General features: G+C 40.5%; 1 protein-coding gene across 1 annotated transcript; it reads right to left on the bottom strand.

The window, feature by feature from the left end:
* Window positions 1-1488: 1488 nt before the first annotated feature.
* Window positions 1489-20759, bottom strand: LOC109408975 (2-amino-3-ketobutyrate coenzyme A ligase, mitochondrial). Its single transcript, XM_019682409.3, has 3 exons — window positions 20353-20759; window positions 2612-2832; window positions 1489-2544 (listed from the first exon to the last, which is right to left on the bottom strand). The coding sequence occupies exons 1-3, from the start codon at window positions 20399-20401 to the stop codon at window positions 1525-1527; spliced, it is 1290 nt and encodes a 429-aa protein (XP_019537954.2). The 5' UTR covers window positions 20402-20759; the 3' UTR covers window positions 1489-1524.
* Between the last annotated feature and the right edge of the window lie 1434 nt (window positions 20760-22193).

The raw sequence follows: 22193 nt of genomic DNA, 5'->3' as shown, positions 1-22193 counted from the left end.
GCGCGGTAGTTCTCGCAATCCAACTTGTCGCCCTTTTTGGAGATGGGACACACGATACCTTCCATCCATTCCTCCGGTAATATTTCCTCCTCCCAAATCTTGGTAATGACCCAGTGTAGTGCTTCTCCACCGGATTTTAGAAGCTCGCTTGGTAGTTGATCTTCTCCAGCGGCTTTGTTATTTTTCAACCTGCTAACCTCCCGTCAATTTCTTGGAGGTCAGGGGCCGGAAGTCTTTCGTCCTGTGCACATACTCCTAGATCTGTTACCACACCACCTTGCAACGTCACCATTGAGGTGCTCATCATAATGCTGCGTCACCTCTCGGCCACCTCACGCTCGCTCTTGAGAAAATTCCCGTGATTGTCTCGGCATAGGGTCTTGTACCATCATTTAGGCAGGTGTTGGCGCGGTAACTACGGATGGTTACCCTAAGCGAAGTGACAGAACTTGTAAACAATAGGTGGATTGCATAAACGGTCAAGCAATTGAATTGCTCGCTGAAATTTAGTAGTATTTTAATTGAATTGAGTTAATCTAGAAGATTTAGCCGCAAATAGTGAGTGGAAAGAAGCACTGTGAATTGTGAGAACATATTATATTATAGAATAATTTGAATTATTAATGAATAAACCTATTTATAGTTTAAGCTGATCCTCATATACGCTGTGTTTGATCTGCTCTAAAAAAGCTGTGCTACGATTGAATCGCCACCACCACAACAGCAGGTGTACCTATTTTGTGCACTTGCCGCTATAACTAAGTCAATTTCAAGCCGATTGATTTGAATTTTTGTACAGAGTTAGGCACGTACAGTATCTAACTCAATACAAAAAAATAAATCAATCGGTTTGAAATTGACTTAGATACAGCAGCAAGTGCCCTAGGTACACCTGCCCAAATGGTACAATACCCTATGTCGGCTCGTGGCATAAAGCCTCTGCGCGAGCGGTTCAGCTTCTCGTAGAACTTCCGTGTATCCTTAGCGCGGTGTTGCTCTTCCATCGCTTCGTGATCTCGTTCTTCCTGCTGGCGCATCTTTCTCCGAAAGACTGAGTTCTGCCTGTTTCCGCGGCTGTCTGTAACGTGCCTCATTCGCCCTCGTACGCTGCTGCAGCATTCTCGCCCATGCTGCATTCTTCTCGTTTTTCGTTTCTGTAATTCGGAGACGGGATGCCTAGTGCTGCAGCCAAGGTACTCCCTATGGCGGATCAGATATCCCTCCAGCCGTCTTGTAGTGTAGCTCCGCCAAACTGCTCTTCCGCTGGTAGGGCCACTGCTAACTGTTGCGCCACTTCTACGTTACACAGCCGCTCGATGTTGAGCCGCGGTGTTCGACTTCGACGCGCGGTAATAATCATCGAAAGTTGAAGTACGAGTATGAGACGACTAAATATTCTACGTGGTGTCGTCATCGGTTAGTGTAAAACGCCTCTGAGCAATGATAAGGATTTCGAAGTAATATCTACTACTAATACCAACAAATAAATTAAAAATCAGTTTTTTAATCAGTTTCCACATTCGTTTACGAAATCACCCCAAGCTGCTTGCCCACTTCAATAAATGCGGCCACCGCTCGATCGATTTCCTCATCCGTATGAGCAGCCGACAGTTGCACCCGGATACGGGCCTTACCCTTCGGCACCACCGGATAGCTAAATCCGATGACGTAGATTCCCCGTTTGAGCATCTCGTCGGCAAATACCGATGCCAGTCGTGCATCGCCCAGCATCACCGGACTGATTGGGTGATCCATGCCGGAGATCGTAAACCCTGCCTTGGTCATGGCGTCCCGGAAGCGTTTCGTATTGCTCTGCACCCGGGCCGTCAACTTGTTGGACTCCATCAGCATTTGGATTACCTTCATGGCACTGGCCACCACCGGAGGTGGAAGGGAGTTCGAGAACAGGTAAGGGCGAGACTTTTGCCGCAGCAAGTCTACCAACTCCTTGGGCCCAGTGGTGTAACCTCCGGCAGCTCCTCCCAAAGCTTTGCCCAACGTCGAGTTGATGATGTCGCACCGTCCCAGCATGCCGTAGAACTCCTCCGTCCCCCTTCCGGTCGCTCCGAAGAACCCGGTCGCATGGCAATCATCCACAAAAGTTAGGGCGTTGTACTTTTCCGCTAAGGCGAAGATCTCCGGCAGCGGAGCGACGTTTCCGTCCATCGAGAACACCCCATCCGTGACGATCATCTTGATGCGGGCATCTGTCGACTTCAGCTTCTCCTCCAAATCGGCCATATCTCTGTGGAGATACCGCGCCTTTTTGGCCTTGCAAAGTCGAATCCCGTCGATGATCGACGCGTGGTTCAGCTCATCCGAGAACACGGCATCTTCCGGGGTCAGTACCACCTCGAAGACTCCGGCATTGGCATCGAAGCAGGACGCGTACAAGATGGTGTCCTCCCGTTGATGGAACTCCGATAGCTTCTTCTCCAGCTGCTTGTGGATGTCTTGGGTGCCGCAGATGAACCGCACCGAACTCAGTCCGGCGCCGTATTCATCCAGGGCTTTCTTGCTGAAGTCAACGACGTCCGCGTGGGACTGGAAGAGAATGCGAGAATTGGGTAATCTTTCCAGGATGTTCTGGATCTGGAGAACATGTACTCACAGCCAATCCAAGATAGTTGTTGGCGCAAAAGTTGAGGATTTTACCCTGGGAGCCCTCCACGTTGATGGACGTGGCCTGAGGTGAAACGATGATTCGTTCCCGTTTGTAGGTCCCAGCCTTTTCGATTTCATCCAGTTGGGTTTGGACGATCTGGCGGAAGTGTGCGCTGGCAGCAGTTACGCTGCTCGCGTGACGAAGCACCTGCAGGGTGTTCAGATTTCCTGGAAAGAAAGCAAGACGAGGCAATGGAATTATTCAACAGGTGGAACAAACGACACAATATGCAATTGTGATCGGATATCAGGTATAAGAAAGCCGGCTCCAGCGCACGTTTTTCTAGATTTGGACTTAAATTGGTTTTCGAAATAACTTCATTGACTTTCGCTGCCTTTCCTATGCGTTGAACATTACGTCCGAAGTAGTGCGCTGTACATAAGATGTCCGGTCTGTTTTATCGCACACTCAATCGGCGTTAACGTATGCTACAAGAGGTCCGGATGATCTCAGTCCTAGGCTCAAAGTAAGTATTGACGGAGAATCCTTTTTGCTTAGATCCAGTTTACGTTCGTTGGTCGATTCTCTTTGCGACCGAGGATTCAAGCATTGGTGGTGAAGACTGAGCTAGGGATTCCATCGGGAAACCCGTCTGGAGATTACAACAGGAATTTTCTCTAAAGTTCCTAAAGCCTTTGGCCGAGAATTCCATATGACGATGCTGCCAGGATCTTCCTGTGAAGATTCCGTCAGGAGTTCCCTCTGGGAATTTTGTTAAGAGCTCCTTATGAGGAACATAGAACTCGCTGCTGGCGAGATGGATTCCTCTCGGGATTGCTCCAGAAATATCTCCAGATATTCTCCCGAAATTACTCTAGGACGAAATCCCAATAGTAGGAATTCCTGGAAGAATTCGAGGAATTCTGGAATTCAGAATTCCTGAGGAATTCTGGAAGATTCAGGGGAAAATTCTTGGAATTACCCAAGAAGATTCCTGAGGGTCTGCAATGGCAGGCAAAGAAAGCCCTTCAATTATACTGTGGAAGTGCTCAGGAACCACTAAAGGTGAAGGAGAGAAGAATTCCTGAAGAATCCCGGAAATATGCTGGAGCAATACCCGAAGAATTCCTGAGGAGATCTCTGGGGAATTCCAGGAGGAATCTCCGGGAAATTTCTGGTGGAATTTCTGGAGAAATACCCAGAGAATTCAATGGAATTTCAGAGAATTCCGATATTATCCGAAGAATCCAGAGTATAGCCTAATTCAGTGGAATAACTGGAGGAATTCTGGAATCGGTCTGAGGAATTCTGGAGAGTCTGGAATTCTGGAGGAAATTTCTGGAGAAATCTCAGAGAAATCTAGGAAGAATATGCGGAGGAATTCTGATGAATTCCTGTAGGCATCCTTCATGGAATGTCTGGAGGAATTCCCGGTGGAATTCTTGGAGGAATTATCCCCAGAGGGATTCCAGGGAGAATCCCTGAAAAAAATGTTGGTGGAATACCCGCAGAAATTCCTGGATGAATCCTTGAAGGAATTCCTCAAGGAATCCCTGGAGTAGTTTCTGAAGAAACGTCCTTAGGGGATTTTTTTTTTTATTATCGTACAAATTGGGCCGAAGGGTTTCAAATTTGCGTGAAACTTTTTCCACAGGAAGGGCTCATGGATATATGAACAAAAAAAAAAATGAGAAAAATTCAGGGTCGCCTATTTCCCCGGATAACTCAGGTGGATTTTTTTTGTTTTCCCCTGACACTACCTACTTTGATTAATCATCTCTAAAACGGAGCATCGTAGATAGGTACAAAGTTTTTTTTTTAATAAAAGCAAATTTTCTCAGAAATAAAAAAAAATGTGAACTGAAAAAAGTTTTCCACAAAATTTTCCACAGTTGAGAAAACTCGTAAAGAAAAGCCGCAAAAACTATGCCCGAACTAGTGGAAAATCTTCAAATAAAAATATTTTTGAGAAGATTATTTTATAAGCTTTGATCACTGAAATTTTTGGAATGCACTTTTTTTTCGTTTTTGAGTTATGCCCAATTGTGTTGAAAAATGTCCAAATGTGCCATATAAGCCTTTTCTTTGAATAATCATAACTTAAGAACCAAACATCGTAGATACAAAGTTTTTTCATGAAAATGAAAGCAAATTTTCTCAGGAATTCAAAAAAATATGAACTTAAAAAAAAATTTCCACAGAATTCATAAAGAAAAGCCGGAAAACTATGCCCGAATTCGCGGAAAATTTTCAAAAAAATATTGTTGCAAATTTTCTCTTATAAACTTAACGTCCTCTAGAATTAAACTTTCTTTACTTCGGCTACTTTATCCACCTATGCACTTTTTGGGGTCAAATTATTACCAGCACAATTGTGCTGCTTCGTCCTCAAGCCGGTCGATGTTCTCTAAGTATAGACTGTTTCAGAAATTATAAATACACTAACGATTTACTGCCATTTCAATTTGAGCACAATATCCAAAAAAGTTTCTTCTAGCTCTCATAGTAAACATGATAACGAAGCAAATAATACCAATTTTGTTGTTGCACAAAGTGGTCAAAAAATGTAACATAGTAGAAAAGAAAAAAATCTCACAGATAAAATATTTCATTTCCAAACACAATAAAAATTGCTGTATTGATAATAAAAGATATTTCTCGATTGGTAAGCGTAATTTTTACTGGAATATGTGATCAAGAACCACCATTACGGGCCTTCTCAATACAATTTTTTTGTTTCAAATTTCTCAACAACACCAGTAGCAACAAACGTTAAGCAAACGAATGTTTTAATTATTGCTTACGGTTTTCCTTTTTTATGGTATGACAAGCTTTGTCATCTGAAGGATCGAATGAGCTAAAAAAATAGTTTGTTTAGATTAAATGCGTTCAGGAAAGCTAAGAAACTGTGTGGTAGTTCTTATGTTTCGTAGAAAACCTTAAAAAATAAGAAACTTGATCTCCGAAAAAATGTTGTGGAAATGCCTTTATCGATTTTTTCCAAATTTTGATCAAGGCATTCCTTAGACAACTTGTTGAGAAAGTGAATGTGATAAAAATTAGATAATTTTTGGTATTTAGTGATGAATAATGTTGAAATCATTAAAAAACACCTTTGTGCAAATGCAAATTTGAAAAAAATAAATTATTTGTTAGAGAACTCGATAGTTCTTTAAAATATCAAGACAATTGAAAGGAAATATAAAAATATGGAGTACAATATGCCATACTCTGAAAGAAGTTGGTAAAAATCATTAGAACAGTTCATTTAATGTAATAAACAAAGTGTATTTATTATTTCTGAAACAGTCTGTAATTGCTAAAAATAGCCTACTATCAGGCGCTTTATGGTACAGAAGATTTATTGTAATTATTCAATCACTGCAAAGTTTCAGTTTGTAGAAGTTTAGACGTATAATTTTAAATCTAGGAACAGGGTATTCAAATCATAGAAGTGAATAAGAAGAAGATAATAAGAACAGCAAATTCTTGTTCCAATTTAATTCATGATTTCAAGAATATTGAGTAATATTATTCACCCAAGTATTCAAAGTTCTTTAGAAAACTCGTACAAATTTTTACAAATTAACACTTTGTATATCAAATCACTCTTCTATACCATAAAACGCCTAACAATAAGCAATTTTCGACGGAACTGGGACCGCTTTGGGGACAGAACAGCACAATTGTGCTAGTCCCACTTTGACCACCGCGAAATCTTGTGCTTTCCAAAAAAGCACCACTTTTTCTTTGTTGTTTTGCAGAACTACTCTTTTTCTATCGATTTTTATCTCTGCATACCTGGATTAAACGAATATGTATAAAAAAACGACAGATAAATGAGCAAATCACTCAAAGGAGCTTTTCCCTCTTTCAAAATTTTTAGTTAAAAATAACATAACATAACATAACATAACGACAGATAAACATTTTTCAACTTCTAGGGTGATTGTTTACTTTTTGTTTAACTTATTGTGGCGTTTTTTATAAACAATTCCAATCAAAACTGAGGCTCAGAATCACAAGTTATAGTAGTAACTCGATCATAATAGTTATTTATGTAACGAGTTGCAAAAAGTTGATTTTTTCAGCACTAGTCGAAGAGTGCTGAAAAATGTGAGTTTTGCAACGAGTTCCATACAAAATTTTATGCAATGTTTTTTTCATAATGCAACTAATTTGAGTTGCATAATGTTCATAATGCAACTCAAATGAGTTGCATTATAAACATTATACAACTATTTTTCATTATACAACTCATTTCAGATGCATAATGAACCAGTTCGGAAAAAATGGCTATTATGATACCGAAATAAGTTAGATAAAATATTATTATTATCATCTTTATTAACGAGATTTTCAGCCCAGGGCTGGTTCATCTCGGGGATAAAATATAAATTATGATACTGAATTGCATAAAAATTATTTACATCACATATTTTGAGGAAAAAACAATTGAAAAAATGTGTAAATCCAATGCCGAAAAACAGCACGATTGTGCTGGTTCGTCCCGACAGGGATAAGCCAGTGAAGAGAACACACAAAACAAGCAACAAAGAAGGTGCGACGATTACTCTTTATCCCTACTGGTAACAGATAATGACATGATCTCGAAATTTTTTGTTGCAGACAAAACGGAAGCTGAATTTGTTGCGAACTTTTCAACTCGTGAATAATCAATTATTGCTAACCCAAAGTCGAAACTGTTTGATGATAGAGCTTCACCAGAATTGCAGTGTTTACCGACTCGAAATTACCGTCCGAAAATCGCAATGCAAGGCTTAAAAATCTCTAAACTCGTGGTGTACGATGTTAATCCCATTATTTTCAAGTTGGGACAAACTTATGTCGCATGGGTTTGTCTGTCGCAACAAATACAGGTTGCGACATTGTCATTATTGTTGCGCGATGGTTGAATTTTGATTCACTGGGATAAGCTTTGATCGCTGAAATTTTTGGAATGCACTTTTATTTTTTTTCTGAATTAAGGCCAATTTTGTGGAAAATGACCATGTAAGCCTATAATTTAGGAACGAAAAAAAGTGCATTCCAAAAATTTCAGCGATCAAAGCTTATGAAATTACCTCCTCAAAAATATTTTTTTTGAATATTTTCCTCGAGTTCGGCCATAGTTTTTCCGGCTTTTCTTTATTAATTTTCTCAACGGTAGAAAGTTTTGTGGAAAACTTTTTCCACTTCATATTTTTTTTTGATTCCTGAGAAAATTTGTTTTCATAAAAAAAAATTTGTTTCTACGATGCTTCGTTCTTAAGTTATGATTTTTCAAAGAAATGGCTTATATGGCACATTTGGACATTTTTAAACATAATTGGTCATAACTCAAAAACGAAAAAAAAGTGCATTCCAAAAATTTCAGCGATTAAAGCCAATGAAATAACCTTCTCAAAAATATTTTTTTAAAAATTTTCCTCGAGTTCGGGCATAGTTTTTTCCGGCTTTTCTTTACGAATTTCCCCAACTGTGAAAAATTTTGTGGAAAACTTTGTTTTAGTTCATATTTTTATATAATCTCACATTTTGACTGTTGGTCAGCCTATTACATGTGCCTCATTGGTGAAAATTTTGTGAAACTTGAACCGTTCTCGTGAAACACTTTTTTTTAGAACTAATTTTTGAACTGTCATATCTCCGAAGCCAGTGAATCGAATTTAATGAATTTGTTTACGTTTATCATCAATATATTGATACTTGATACGACGTTATAAAATGTAATATTTTCTCACGACGATTACAGTTAAACCGGTTGGACATTTTCACCCATATGAAGAAAAAAAAAGTCAAATTTACAACACCACACAAAAATACTAAATGTATTTTTCTTTTAAAGCGCAGTTTCGAGTTCAAAAGGAATCGCTCAAGAAACTTCTTCAGCGATTCCTGGTAGAAACTTTCTAGGGTGACTGCCATTTGAATTGTCATTTCTTCGCAACTGCGTACTGCGATCGAAGAAAAACGGTTTCTTGGGCGATTAAGGTAAGGAAGTTCCCATGCATCAAGATAGGCCAAGAAATTCCATCTGAACTGCAAACAGTCCTTAATCCTTTCAAGATGAACATAAATATAATAGGTTGACAAACAGTCAAATTTTGAGAACTTTTGATGCCTTCTATGAAAATTTCCTACCTCATGCTTCCACGGGTCAAGCGATGACAAAGACCGCCAGCTAAGAGTTGTGTGCTTAGCTGGTAGTGCAGCCTGGACACTGTTGTCCTTCTGACTTCAGCTAGATTGAGAAGGTACGTCGCGAGCGTCTGTTCACCAAGGAGGTGCGGCTCAAACAGCGTCTGTTCTGGCATCCAGCGGCTGAATATGAAACGCTGTATCGCGTCAGCTATACCTAAGGTGGCAGCCCCACCAACGCAATGTAGACAGCGCGACCCCGGTAAGGTAGCCTGTTGAAGCCTTTCAACACTACGAAAAATGAAGTAAGAAATAGAATATGCGAACGATACTCTCGGAAACCGACCCGGCAACGAAATAAGGAGTATGATTGGAAACTCGGTACCTGGAACGTCAGGACCTTAAATAAACCTGGACGAGTGAGCCTTTTGGCTCGTGAATTGCAGAAAGTTGGTGTGTGCGTGGCTGCTATACAGGAAGTGCGGTGGCCCAAAACTGGTGAACGTGAATTCTGGGCGGTGGATCCCGTCGCCAACACATCGTTCAAATATAACATCTACCACAGCGGCAGCGATAAGGCAAAACATGGGGTCGGATTCATAGTGATCGGGAAACAGATGAAGCGAGTTATGAGGTGGAAGCCGATCAACGAGCGAATCTGTGTATTGAGGATCCGGGGCAAATTCTTTAACTACAGCCTGATCAATGTCTATGCGCCGACAAACGAGAAAACCGATGATGTGAAGGATGCGTTTTATGAATGTCTTGCCAAGACCTATGGAGAATGCCCAAAACACGACGTTAAGGTTGTCATCGGTGACGCCAATGCACAGGTCGGAAGAGAGGACTTTTTCCGTCCAATCATCGGTACGGAGAGCCTTCACTCCGTCACTAATGACAACGGCCTGAGATTAGTCAACTTTGCTGCCGCCAGGGGGATGGCCATTAGTAGCACCTACTTTGCACGCAAGGATATCCGCAAGCACACCTGGAGACACCCAAACGGCGAGACTTGCAAGCAAATCGACCATGTGCTGGTAGATGGCCGACATTTCTCGGACGTAATTGATGTTAGAACTTTTCGAGGTCCCAACATCAACTCAGATCACTATCTCGTAGTTAGTAAGATTCGAGCTCGGTTATCAACCGTGTCGGACTCTAGGAACCGGCGATTGATGCGTTTCAACATCCAGCGGTTTTCAGCAGACGGTACGGTAGCTGACTATCACCAGAAGCTGGACGAGTGGATAAGTGAGATCAACGAGAGCGATAATCTCAACACTCTGTGGGAGTCTATCCACGGAGCGATGAGTACAGCAGCGCGGGAGGTGATAGGTACTGCTCAAAGACGAACTAGAAACGGGTATTTCGACGAGGAGTGCCAGAGAGTAATGGACGAGAAGAATGTTGCCAGAAGCCGGATGTTGGTGTCGGGGACCCGGCAGAGAAGGGAGCGATATAGGGAAGCAAGAGTAGCCGAAAAACGAATCCACCGCAAAAAGAAAAAAGAACACGAGGAAAATGTGATTGCTCAGGCGCAAGAGAGTATGCTATGCGGAGATTATACGAAACTGTCAATGGCGTGCGGAGAAAAACAGCGCCTTCTCCCGTCATGTGCAACGACCGTAATGGAAACTTGCTGACAGACAAGACAATGGTGGCTGCCAGGTGGAGAGAGCACTTCGAGGTATTGTTGAACGGTGGGAGTGGAAGAGTGACGGACAGAATTCGAATCGACGACGACGGACAAGCTGTGGAACCTCCAACGCTAGACGAGGTCAAGACAGCCATTAGGGGACTGAAGAACAACAAGGCTGCTGGGAAGGACGAACTCCCGGCCGAGCTTCTCAAGCACGGTAGTGAGCAGCTGTATCAACTCTTACACCGTATTATATTGAAGATATGGGAGGAGGAAAAACTGCCTGCTAGTTGGTTAGATGGTCTCATTTGCCCTCTTTTCAAGAAGGGCATCGACTGGAGTGCGCGAATTACAGAGGAATAACACTCCTCAATTCAGCGTACAAAATTTTGTCCGGAGTTCTGTTCCACAGGCTGAGGCCGATTGAGGAGTCCTCGTCGGCGAATATCAGGCAGGATTTCGTGAGGGTCGATCAACGACGGACCAGTTGTTCATGTTCGCCCTGCGGCAGATTCTCGATAAATTTCGAGAGTACAACTTGCAGACCCATCATCTGTTTATTGATTTCAAGGCGGCGTACGATTCAGTGAAGAGAAACGAGTTATGGCAGATTATGATCGAACATGGTTTTCCGGCGAAGCTGATTAGACTGATTCGTGCGACGCTTGATGGATCGAAATCAAGTGTACGGGTTGCGGATGAAATTTCGTCATCGTTCGTTACCTTTGACGGATTGAAGCAGGGCGATGCTCTTTCGAACTTACTGTTCAACATAGCACTGGAAGGAGCGATAAGGAGAGCTGGTGTGCACAGGAGCGGAACCATTGTCACGAAGTCGCGTATGTTCCTGGGCTTCGCGGACGATATCGACATCATCGGAATCGACCGTCGGGCCGTGGAAGAGGCGTTCGTACCTTTTAAGAGGGAGACTGCTAGGGCTTACGATCAACACCACAAAGACTAAGTACATGATTGCTGGTGTTCAACGTCGGTCCGGCCGTTGTAGTGGTGACGTAGTGGTGCTAGGTGGGGAAAAGTTTGAAGTTGTGGATGAATTTGTTTATCTTGGTACTCTAGTGACGTGCGACAATGATGTTACCCGCGTGGTGAAAAAAAGGATTACGGCTGCAAATCGGGCCTTTTTCGGTCTGCGAAACCAGCTGAGGTCCCGCAGGCTGCAAACGAAGACAAAACTCGCGTTGTACAAGTCTCTGATTCTCCCGGTCGCTTTATACGGTCATGAAACATAGACGTTAAAAGAAGTTGATCGGAGAGCCTTTGGAGTCTTCGAACGTAAAGTGCTGCGAACAATACTTGGCGGTAAACTGGAGGACGGCATCTGGCGGCGTCGCATAAACTACGAATTGTACCAGGTATATAAAGAGATGGATATAGTCAAGGGCGTAGCCAGGGGGGGCAGGGGGGGGGGGGGGCCGTGGCCCCCCCCTGACCGAGCAACTATATTCTAACTTAACCGAAAAACTTAGATGATCAGAGCTGTTTTCTCCTGCATCCTCGTATTTTTTCAATGTATGCAGGAATTCCTTCGGAAACTCTTGTATGAATATCTTCGAAAATTCCAGAGGGTATTCCTTCGGAAATACCTGGAGAAATTCCTTTGGAAATTCCTGAAGGAATTCCATCCAAAATTCCTGGAGGAATCCCTTCGCAAATTCCTGAAAGAATTCCATCGGAAATTCCTGAAGGAATTCCTTCGGAAATTCCTGAAGAAATTACTTCGGAAATTCCTGAAGGATTCCTTCGGAAATTTCTGGAGCAATTCCTTCGGAAATTCCTGGAGGAATTCCTTCGGGTATTCCTTGGGCAGTTCCTTGGGAAAATCTTGGATGAATACCTTCGGAGATTCCTGGTGGAATTCTTTCAGAAATCCATAGAGAAATTCGTGAGGAAATCCTTAGGTGAATTCCTTACGAAATTCCTGGACCAAATAATTCCAAACTTCTTTGAGGAATGCTTTTGGAAATTCCTGGAAGAATTCCTTCGGAAATTGCTGGACGAATGTCATTGAAAATTCCTGGAGGTATTCCTTCGGAAAGTCCTGGAGGAATTCCTTCGGAAAGTCGTGGAGGATTTTTTTCGGAAATACTTTTTGGATTTTTTTTTTGAAATTCTTGCAGGAATTCCTTCGGAAATTCCTAGCGGAATTCCTGGAGGAATTCCTTCGGAAACTCCTGGAGGAATTCTTTCAGAAATTTCGGGAGGAATTCCTTCGGAAATTGCTGGACGAATTCTTTTGGAAATTCCTGGAGGAATTCCTTCAGAAATTCCTGGAGGATTTTTTTCTGAAATTATTTTTAGATTTTTTTTTTGGAAATTCCTTGAGGAATACCGTCGGAAATTCCTAGCAGAATTCCTTCGGAAAATCCTGAAAGAATTGTTTCGGAAATTCCGGGAGGAATACCTTCGGAAATTCCATTAGAAATTCTTTCAAAAAATTCCTGGAGGAATTCTTTCAGAAATTTCGGGAGGAATTCCTTCTGAAATTGCTGGACGAATTCCTTTGGAGATTCCCGGAGGAATTCATTCGGAAATTCCAGGAGAAATTCCTTTAGGAATTCCTGGAGGAATTCTTTCGGAAATTCCTGAAGGAATTCCATCGGAAATTGCTGGACGAATTCCATTGGAAATTCCTGGAGGAATCCCTTTGCAAAATCCTGGAAGGATTCCTTCGGAAGTTTCTGGAGAAATGCCATCGGAAATTCCTGAAGGACTTCGTTCGGAAATTACTGGAGGAATTCCATCAAAAATTCCTTGGCGAGGTCCTTCAAAAAATCTTAGATGAATACTTTCGGAAATTTCTGGAGGAATTCTTTCAGAAATTCCGGGAGGAAATCCTTCGGAAATTGCTGGACGAATTCCTTTGGAGATTCCTGGAGGAATTCATTCGGAAATTCCAGAAGGATTTTCTTTAGGAATACCTGGAGGAATTCTTTCGGAAATTCCGGGAGGAATTGCTTCGGAAATTCCTGAAGCAATTCCTTCAAAAAATCCTGGAGGAATTCCTTAAAAAAATCCAGGAGTTCCTTCCAAAATTCTTGGAGGAATCCCTTCGCAAATTCCTGGAAGAATTCCTTCGGAAATTCCTGAAGGAATTCGTTCGGAAATTCCTGAAGGAAATCCTTCGGAAATTTCTGGAGAAATTCCTTCGGAAATTCCTTGGGGAGTTCCCTCGAAAAATCTTGGATGAATACCTCCGGAAATGTCTGGAGGAATTCTTTCAGAAATCTATAGAGAAATTCCTGAGAAAATCCTTAGATGAATTCCTTAGCACATTCCTGGAAAAAAATCATTCAAAACTTCTTAGAGGAATGCTTTTTATGATTCCTGGAGGAATTCCTTCGGAAACTGCTGGAATAATTTCTTCGGAAATTACTGGAAGAATTCCTTCGAAAATTCCTGGAGGTATTCTTTCGGAAATTCCTGGAGGAATTCCTTCAGAAATTTCTGGAGGTATTCCTTCGGAAATTCCTGGAGAATTTTTTTTGGAAAGTATTTTGGATTTTATTTTTGGAAATTCCAAGAGGAATTCCCTCGAAAATTTATGGATGATTTCCTTTACAAATTCCGTTAGGAATTCCTTCAAAAATTCCTGGAGGAATTCTTTCGGAAATTCCGGGAGGAATTCCTTCGGAAATTGCTGGACAAATTCGTTTGAAGATTCATGGAGGAATTCCTTTGGAAATTCCTGCAGGAATTCTTTCGAAAATTCTTAGGGGAATTTCTTCGGAAATTCCTGGAGCAATTATTTCGGAAATTCCTGGAGAAATTCCTTTGGAAATTCTTGGAGCAATTTCTTTAAAAATTCCCGGAGGAATTCAATTGGAAATGCCTGGAAGAATTCCTTTGGAAATTCCTTCGAAAATTCCTGGAGAAACTCTTTTGGAAATTCTTGAAGGATTTTTTTTGGAAATTCCAGGAAGAATTCTTTTAGAAATTCCAGGAGAAATTCTGTCGGAAATTCCACCAGGAATTTTGCGAAGGAGTTCCTTCAGGATTTTCCGAATGAATTCCTCCATGTATTTCCGAGAGAATTCCTCCAGGAATTTCCGTGGCAATTCCTCCAGGAATTTCCGAGGGAAATCCTCCAGGAACTTCCGGAGAAATTCCTCCAGGAAATTACGGAAAAATTCATCCACAAATTTCTGGAGGAATTACTCTAGGAATTTCCGGAGGAATTCCTCCAGGAATTTCCGAAGGAATTCTTCCAGGAATTTTGAAGGGAATTCCTCTTGGAATTTTCAAAGGATTTCCTCCTGGAATTTCCGAAGGAATTTCTTCATGAATGTCCGAAGAAATCCCTCCATGAATTTTCGAAGGAATTCCTTCATGAATTGCCGAACAAATTCCTCCAGGAATTTTGCCAAGGGATTTCTAAAGGATTATCCAAAGGAATGCCTCCATGAATTTCCGAAGGAATTCCTCCAGAAATTTTCCGGCGGAATTCCTCTACGAATTTCCGAAGATATTCCTCGAGGAATTCCTCCAAGAATTTCCGAAGAAATTCTTCTAGGAATTTTCAAAGGAATTCCTCTTTGAATTTTTAAACGATGTCCTGGAATTTCCGAAGGAATTCCTCCATGAATGTCCGAAGGAATTCCTCCATGAATTTCCGAATGAATTCCTCCAGGAATTTTGCGAAGGAGTTTCAAAAGAATTTTCCGAAGGAATTCCTACATGAATTTCCAAAGGAATTCCTCCAGAAATTTTCCGACGGAATCCCTCCACGAATTTCCGAAAAAAAAATCCTCCAGGAATTTCCGAAGGAATGCTTCCAGGAATATTGCGAAGGAAATCCTAAAGCATTTTCCGAAGGAGTTCCTCCATGAATTTCCGAAGGAATTGCTCCAGAAATCTTCCGAAAGAATTCTTTCACGAATTTCTGAAGAAACTTCTCCTCGAATTTTCAAAGGAATTCCTACAGGTATTTCCAGAGAAATTCCTCCATGAATTTCCGGATGAATTTCTTCAGAAATTTCCGGAGGAAATCCTCCAGGCATTTCCGAAGGAGATCCTTCAGGAATTTTCAAAGAAATTCCTTCTGCAATTTCCGAAGGAATTCCTCCTGGTATTTCCGAAATAATTCGTTCATAAATTTCCGAAGGAAATCTTCCAGTAATTTCCGAAGGAATTCCTCCAGGGATTTTCAAAGAAACTTCACCTGGAATTTTCAAAGGATTTCCTGCCGGAATTTCCGAAGGAATTCTTTTATGAATGTCCGAAGGAATTCCACCAGGAATTTTCAAAAAAAATTCTCCAGGAATTCCTTCAAGAATTTCCGAAGGAGTTCCTCCAGGACTTTTGCGAAAGATTCGCTCAAGGATTTTCTGAAGGAATTCCTCCATGAATTTCCGAAGGAATTCCTCCAGAAGTTTCAGGAAGGAATTTCTCCAGGTATTTCCGAAGGAATTTCTCCAGGCATTTCCGAAGGAATTACTCCAGGAATTTCCGAAGAAATTTCTCCAGGAATTCCCGAAGGAAATCCTCCACGAATTCTCGAAGGAATTCCTCCAACAATTTCCGAGGAACCCTCCAGGATTTTCCCGAAGAATTTCTCCATGAGTTTTCGGAGGAGTTTGTCCAGGAATTTCCGTAGGAATTCCTCCAGGAATTTTCAAAGGAATTTCTCCTGGAATTTTCAAAAGATTTTCTTCTGAATTTCCGAAGGAATTCCTCCACGAATTTCCAAAGAAATCCCTCCCGGAATTTCCAAAGATTTTTTTATGGATTTGCCTTGAAATACCTCGAAATTTCCGAATGAATTCCTCTAAAAATTTTTGGCGGTTGTCCTCAAAAAATTTCCTTAGGATTTTCTCACATAATCTCAAACGTGTTTCTGAAGGAATGTTTGAAGAAGCTTCTCAAGTTTTCGTAGGAGTTCCGCAATACATTTTTGAAGGACTTTCTTGAGGAATTTTCGAAGGAACTTCTCAAGGATCTTTCGCTGGAATTCCTTGAGGAATTTCGTAAAGATTTATAAAAAACCGAAAAAATTCCTCAACGAACTTATCAAACAATTTCTTACGAAATTTCAGAAGATATTCCAGAAGACATTTCAGACATATAATAAAATAAAATTTCCAAACGAACTCCTTAAACAATTTCTGAATTTTCCTTATCAAGGCATTTTTAAAGGAATTCTTCAAAGAATTTCCCAATGAGTTACTCTAGGAATTAAAAAATCACAAAAAGCATTTCTCCAGGAATTTCCGAAATATTTTTTCAAGGAAGTTTTGAAAGATTCTTAAAGAAATTCCTTATGGAATTTCAGAAGGGATATCTCATGAGACTTCTAGTGGATTTTTTTTTTAATATTTTCGAAAGAATTGCTTCAGGAATTTGGGAAGGAATTCTCACAGAAATTTCCGGATGAATTCCTCAAAGAATTTTTGAAGGAATTCCTCAAGGAATTTTCGGAAGAATTCCTCACCAAAACTCCGAAGGAGTTCCTCAAGGAATATTCTAAATCTATTTCAAAGAAATTCCTCAAGGAGTTCCCGAAGAATCTTCTAAAGGAAATCGTAGAAGAACTCTCGAAGGAATGTCTTATGGAATTTCTCAAGAAGCTTTAGAAATGAAGGAATTCCTCAAGAAATTTCTGAAGAATTTGTCAAGGAATTTCCGGTGGAATTCCTCAAGGATTCCTGAAATTATTTTTTGATTGATTCCTTTAAAAATTTCCGAATGCATTCCTCTAGCAACTTCCAAAGATATTTCTCCAGGAGTTTCCGAAGGAATTCCATTAGAAATTTTCAAAGATTTTTTCCGGTAATTCCGAAGGAATTCATTAAAGGATTTTTCGAAGAAATTTCTCCAAAAATTACTTAGGATATTCCTCAAGGAAAGGAATCTTAGTTTGATTGGAATTTTTGAAAGAATTCCCGGAGAAATTCTTAAAGTTTTTTCTGGAGCTTCTCAAACGGATTTCTGCTGGAATTAAGAATGATATTTGTAAAGAATTACTGGGGAAATTCTCAAAAGAATGCATGGTGAAATTCGTAATAAAACTTCTGGAGGAATTATTGAAGAAATTTCTGAAGGTATTCCCAACAGAGTTAATGCAAGTTTTCTGCAGGTAATTCTGCTGGAATATCTACATTAAAATAACCTGGAAAAAATAATTAAGAAATTTCTGGAGAAACTGCTGGATAAATTCAAATTCATGATGGCATTTGTAAAGAAATTCCTGAAGCAATATCTTGAGGAATTCCTCAGGATTATAATCATATATGATTCCTCCATTGAACCATTCCTGTTAATTACCCATACTTCACTTTTATTTTTTTTTAAGTGATGAAGTATTTGAACTCCTTGTTACTGCAAAGTGGTTTTCAGTGTAAGGGTGCTCGCCCCCCCCCTGGCCGAAAAGCTGGCTACGCCCTTGGATATAGTGAAGCGAATACAACACGGCAGGTTGCGGTGGGCTGGACACGTGGCTCGTATGCCGGAGGAATGACAAGCTAAAATTATATTCAGCAGAGAACCAGGAAGGGGTCGTCGGCTTCGTGGAAAGCCGCGCACATGTTGGCTTTTTGCAGTTGAGGAGGACCTAAGGACTCTAAACGTTCAGGGCGACTGGAAGCGATTGGCCCAGGACCGAGGCCAGTGGAGGCGGATATTTCATTCGGCGTAGACTCACCGCTACGAGTTGTAGCCCATCAAGTATCGAGTAAGTATGAAAATTTACAGCATGTTGAACTTTTTTGTGAGAGTAAAAAAGTTGCCTATTCCAAACATTTTGGCCAGCCAGTTATTGGTCAAAATTTCAGCGTTTTTTGATTGACGTATGATTTTGACCAAAAAATACTGTACGGATAATTGTTTGATACAATGTAGATAGATTTCTAATCTGTAGACAATAGATTCTAAAAACTGGTCGCAGTGGCTTATACAGGGTGTTAGGTTCCTGAGTGCAAACTTTTTAAAGGGTGATAGAGGACCATAAATGGTGAAAAAAAAATGTTCTACGCATATGGTCGAATCTCAACCGTTACGTAGTTATTGAACTCCCCATGTTTTTGACTCTTATTGCCTTAACTGGCTGTAACTTTAAAATGGTCAAACTCATCGCAGTTTTTTCAACCTTATTCGAAAGATTATTGAATTTTCTATCAAATGGCATCTTTGAACCGATTGGTTTAGTTAAATAACTAAGTTTTCTAAAGCTAAACAGTTAAAAATAGTGTGTTTTAATTTGTTTTTGTAAATTTTCTTTGAAAAATGCGTAATAATTTAAAATTCTTTCTTTGGCAAAGTTGTGGCCCCTGTTCCACTCTACAATTCGTTCTATGACATCAAACTTCTATCTCTTATCGTTTTCTTGCAATTTCGATTTAATCCCCGAATTTCAGATCATAAATTTGCAATCGTCATTATAAGCACTTTTCGCGCACTGTGCCGCACATTTAAAGCAAAATTGCAAGAAAACGATAAAGGTTACAAATTTGGCGTTAAAGAACGAATTGTAGATTGGAACAGGGGCCACAACTTTGCCAAAGAAAGAATTCTGATTTATTACGCATGTTTCAAAGATAATTGACACAAACAAATTAAAACACACTATTTTTAGCTATTTTGCTCTAGAAAACTTAGTTATTTAACTAAACCAATCGATTCAATGACGCCGTTTGATAGAAAATTCAATAATCTTTCGAATAAGGGTAAAAAAACTGCGACAAGTTTGACCATTTTAAAGTTATAGCCAGTTAAGGCAATAAGAGTCAAAAACATTGGGAGTTCAATAACTACGTAACGGTTGAGATTTGACCATATGCGTAGAACATTTTTTTTCACCATTTATGGTCCTCTATCACCCTTTAAAAAGTTTGCACTCATGAACCTAACACCCTGTATACCCAACAAGGAATAAAAAAAATCTGTAGACAGATTTCTAATCTAATCTAGATTAGATCTAAACATGAACTCTACTAAAAACAGCTTTAAGCTCGCTTACTCGCTTAACCCCAAAAATCAGCATACTTTACAAAATTCATTCGTAACGTTCCAACAGCTGGCTTACTGAGATTTCATAGGCACAAGCCATAATATTCCCCGACTCGACCCGCATTTTTTGAAGCGACATTTTCCAACCAAAAGTCACTGACCAAAAGTGACGCACATTTTCGGCTGACCTTGAATGTGTCAATCATTGCTCTCGTCACATTTCAACGTTCGCTCCCCCAAAACGTTGCATAAATCTTCTCTTCCGAGACTATTTCTGAACGCAGAGTCCGAAACTGATAATTATCTTGCAGGTACCGTCAAGTGGGATGCATTTGAACTTTTCGTAGACTGGAATCCAGATTCTTCTAAACTCTTTCATACCTGTATAGAATGCCAATTGCGGGGAGTTGGGACCATTTGACGCGTTGTCCAAATGATCCAACACTCTTATATTCCGAAATTCCGGAGTCACATTTTCATATCAACGTCAATAAATCATCTACGCCATTGTACGGTGAAGAAGTGTAAGTTTTATTTCACTTTCTTCCATAAGGGCAGTTTGCAGTTCGGAAGGAATTTTTCGGCCTATCTTGATGCATGCGAAATTCCTTGCCTGAATCGCTCAAGAAGCCGATTTTTTTCGATCGCAGTACGCAGTTGCGAAGAAATGATAATTCAAATGGCAGTCTCTGTAGAAAGTGTCTGTTAGAAATCGCTCAAGGACTTTCTTGAGCGATTCCCTTTGAACACGAAATTGAACTATACGCATGGTTGGATACCATGCGTCTCCATTCCTTTGGCTATGGTTCCAAATTTTTCACCTGCATAGCATTAATTTGATCACAATTTGCTTATGCTCATCGCGCTACTTTGATGCATATTTTATCATTTTTGTCTTTCTCGCATTTTTTTCGCGGAACCGGTTTCCTGCCGAGCACTGAATGAGACAACCGACTGAATATCGTTTGTTTTTCGTTTGATAAGACACGGCACGGTATAAACCTACCTGATGCAGCCAATGCATTTCTGCTCAGCAACTGTTTGGTTAGCAACATGTTTGAATTTCGCTGATTCCACTAGATCAGAAGGTGTACTGAGTTAAACGCACTACCGGTCTAACAGCTAATATGCTTCCAGTACTATCGCACTTTTGGCAATCGTAGCACTCCTAAATTGATTAACTCGGCGAAATTGGAACCAATTTAATATGGTCGGACGGGCACAACTCTCAGTAGGCGTTAGCAGCCGTTGCTATGTACAACGAGATATATTAAATTGTCGCGGGACAACGAGGAAGACTGCCGTCGCCGTGAGTTTCGCGGGTTGTCAGGCGAATAGCAAGCGCGGTTGCTACAAACTGCTCAACCGGTCTGGACGACGAAGTAAACAGGACTGAAGGAAGATCGGCCGCGCGCTAATAGCATTGCAGTGGTTTCTACTTGCGAACGGACTTTAGCTCTCGAGAAAACTTTTTGTGTGAGGAGTAAGCCAGAGCAAGCTTAGCGATATCTGATGCGTTTTTCTGCTCTATATTAGGGCAAGTTTACCAATTGTGGACACTACCCGAGCAGGAGAAAATAGCTTAAGAATACCTAACTCAGGTATGGAAAACCGAATACCTACAACCTGAATGAGGTAATAAGTAGCCCTGCATAAGAGGTAAAATACCTAAAATAATAACTGGTGTGTATTCTGTACATAACGCGTGAATAATGACTTTAGGTATTGCAATACCTAAATAATAATCGGCGATTTTTCCATATAAATAGCTATTTTTCCATAATTGAATAATACCTCAAGCAGTCCTCAACATCAAACCAATACCTCGTTGAGGTATTTTATTAATACCTACAAAATATCAAAATAAGTTATTTTCAATACCAGGATAACCAAACAATACATTGTCTTGGTATGATACCTGACTTTGGTATGCTCTAGGTTTGAGTCAGTTATTTATTCCTGCTCGGGTAGCATGGGACATGCTTGTGTAGATCCCATTCAGGTCCCATATGAACTGTACAAAATTTCAGCGCATTCGATGAAACTATAATTTAGTGCAAGCGGTTCAATGTTTGCATAGGATTTACTATGGGAAAAGTTAGACTTTCAGACAAAAAATCCCAGAGGTCGCTCCTTGTCTCCTTAATTTAAATCGATTAACTCTTCTTGTAGAAAATTATGAATCATACCTTCCAAGACTGCAAAACGATAAGGGCGTAGCCAGGGGGGGGGATCAGGGGAGGGCCGTGCCCCCCCCCCCCTGACCGAGCAACAATATTCTAACTTAACCGAAAAACTTAGATGATCAGAGCTGTTTTTTGACTAGTAAAAATAGAATTCTCCTGCATCCTCGTATTTTTTTTAATGTATGCAGGAATTCCTTTGGAAATTCTTGGAGGAATATCTTCAAAAATTCCTGAGGGTATTCCTTCGGAAATACCTGGAGGAATTCCTTTGGAAATTCCTGAAGGAATCCCGTCCAAAATTCCTGGAGGAATCCCTTCGCAAATTCCTGGAAGAATTCCATCGGAAAGTCCTGAAGGAATTCCTTCGGAAATTCCTGAAGAAATTCCTTCGGAATTTCCTGGAGGAATTCCTTTGGAAATTCCTTGGGCAGTTCCTTGGGAAAATCGGAGATTCCTGGAGGAATTCTTTCAGAAATCCATAGAGAAGTTCGTGAGGAAATCCTTAGGTAAATTCCTTACGAAATCCCTGGACAAAATAATTCCAAACTTCCTCGAGGAATGCTTTTGGAAATTCCTGGAGGAATTCCTTCGGAAAGTCGTGGAGGATTTTTTTCGGAAATACTTTTTGGATTTTTTTTTGGAAATTCTTGCAGGAATTCCT

This window comes from Aedes albopictus, chromosome 2 (assembly GCF_035046485.1).
Source record: "Aedes albopictus strain Foshan chromosome 2, AalbF5, whole genome shotgun sequence".
In the NCBI taxonomy this organism is placed as follows: domain Eukaryota; kingdom Metazoa; phylum Arthropoda; class Insecta; order Diptera; family Culicidae; genus Aedes; species Aedes albopictus.
This window is presented reverse-complemented; position numbering and strand designations above follow the sequence as displayed.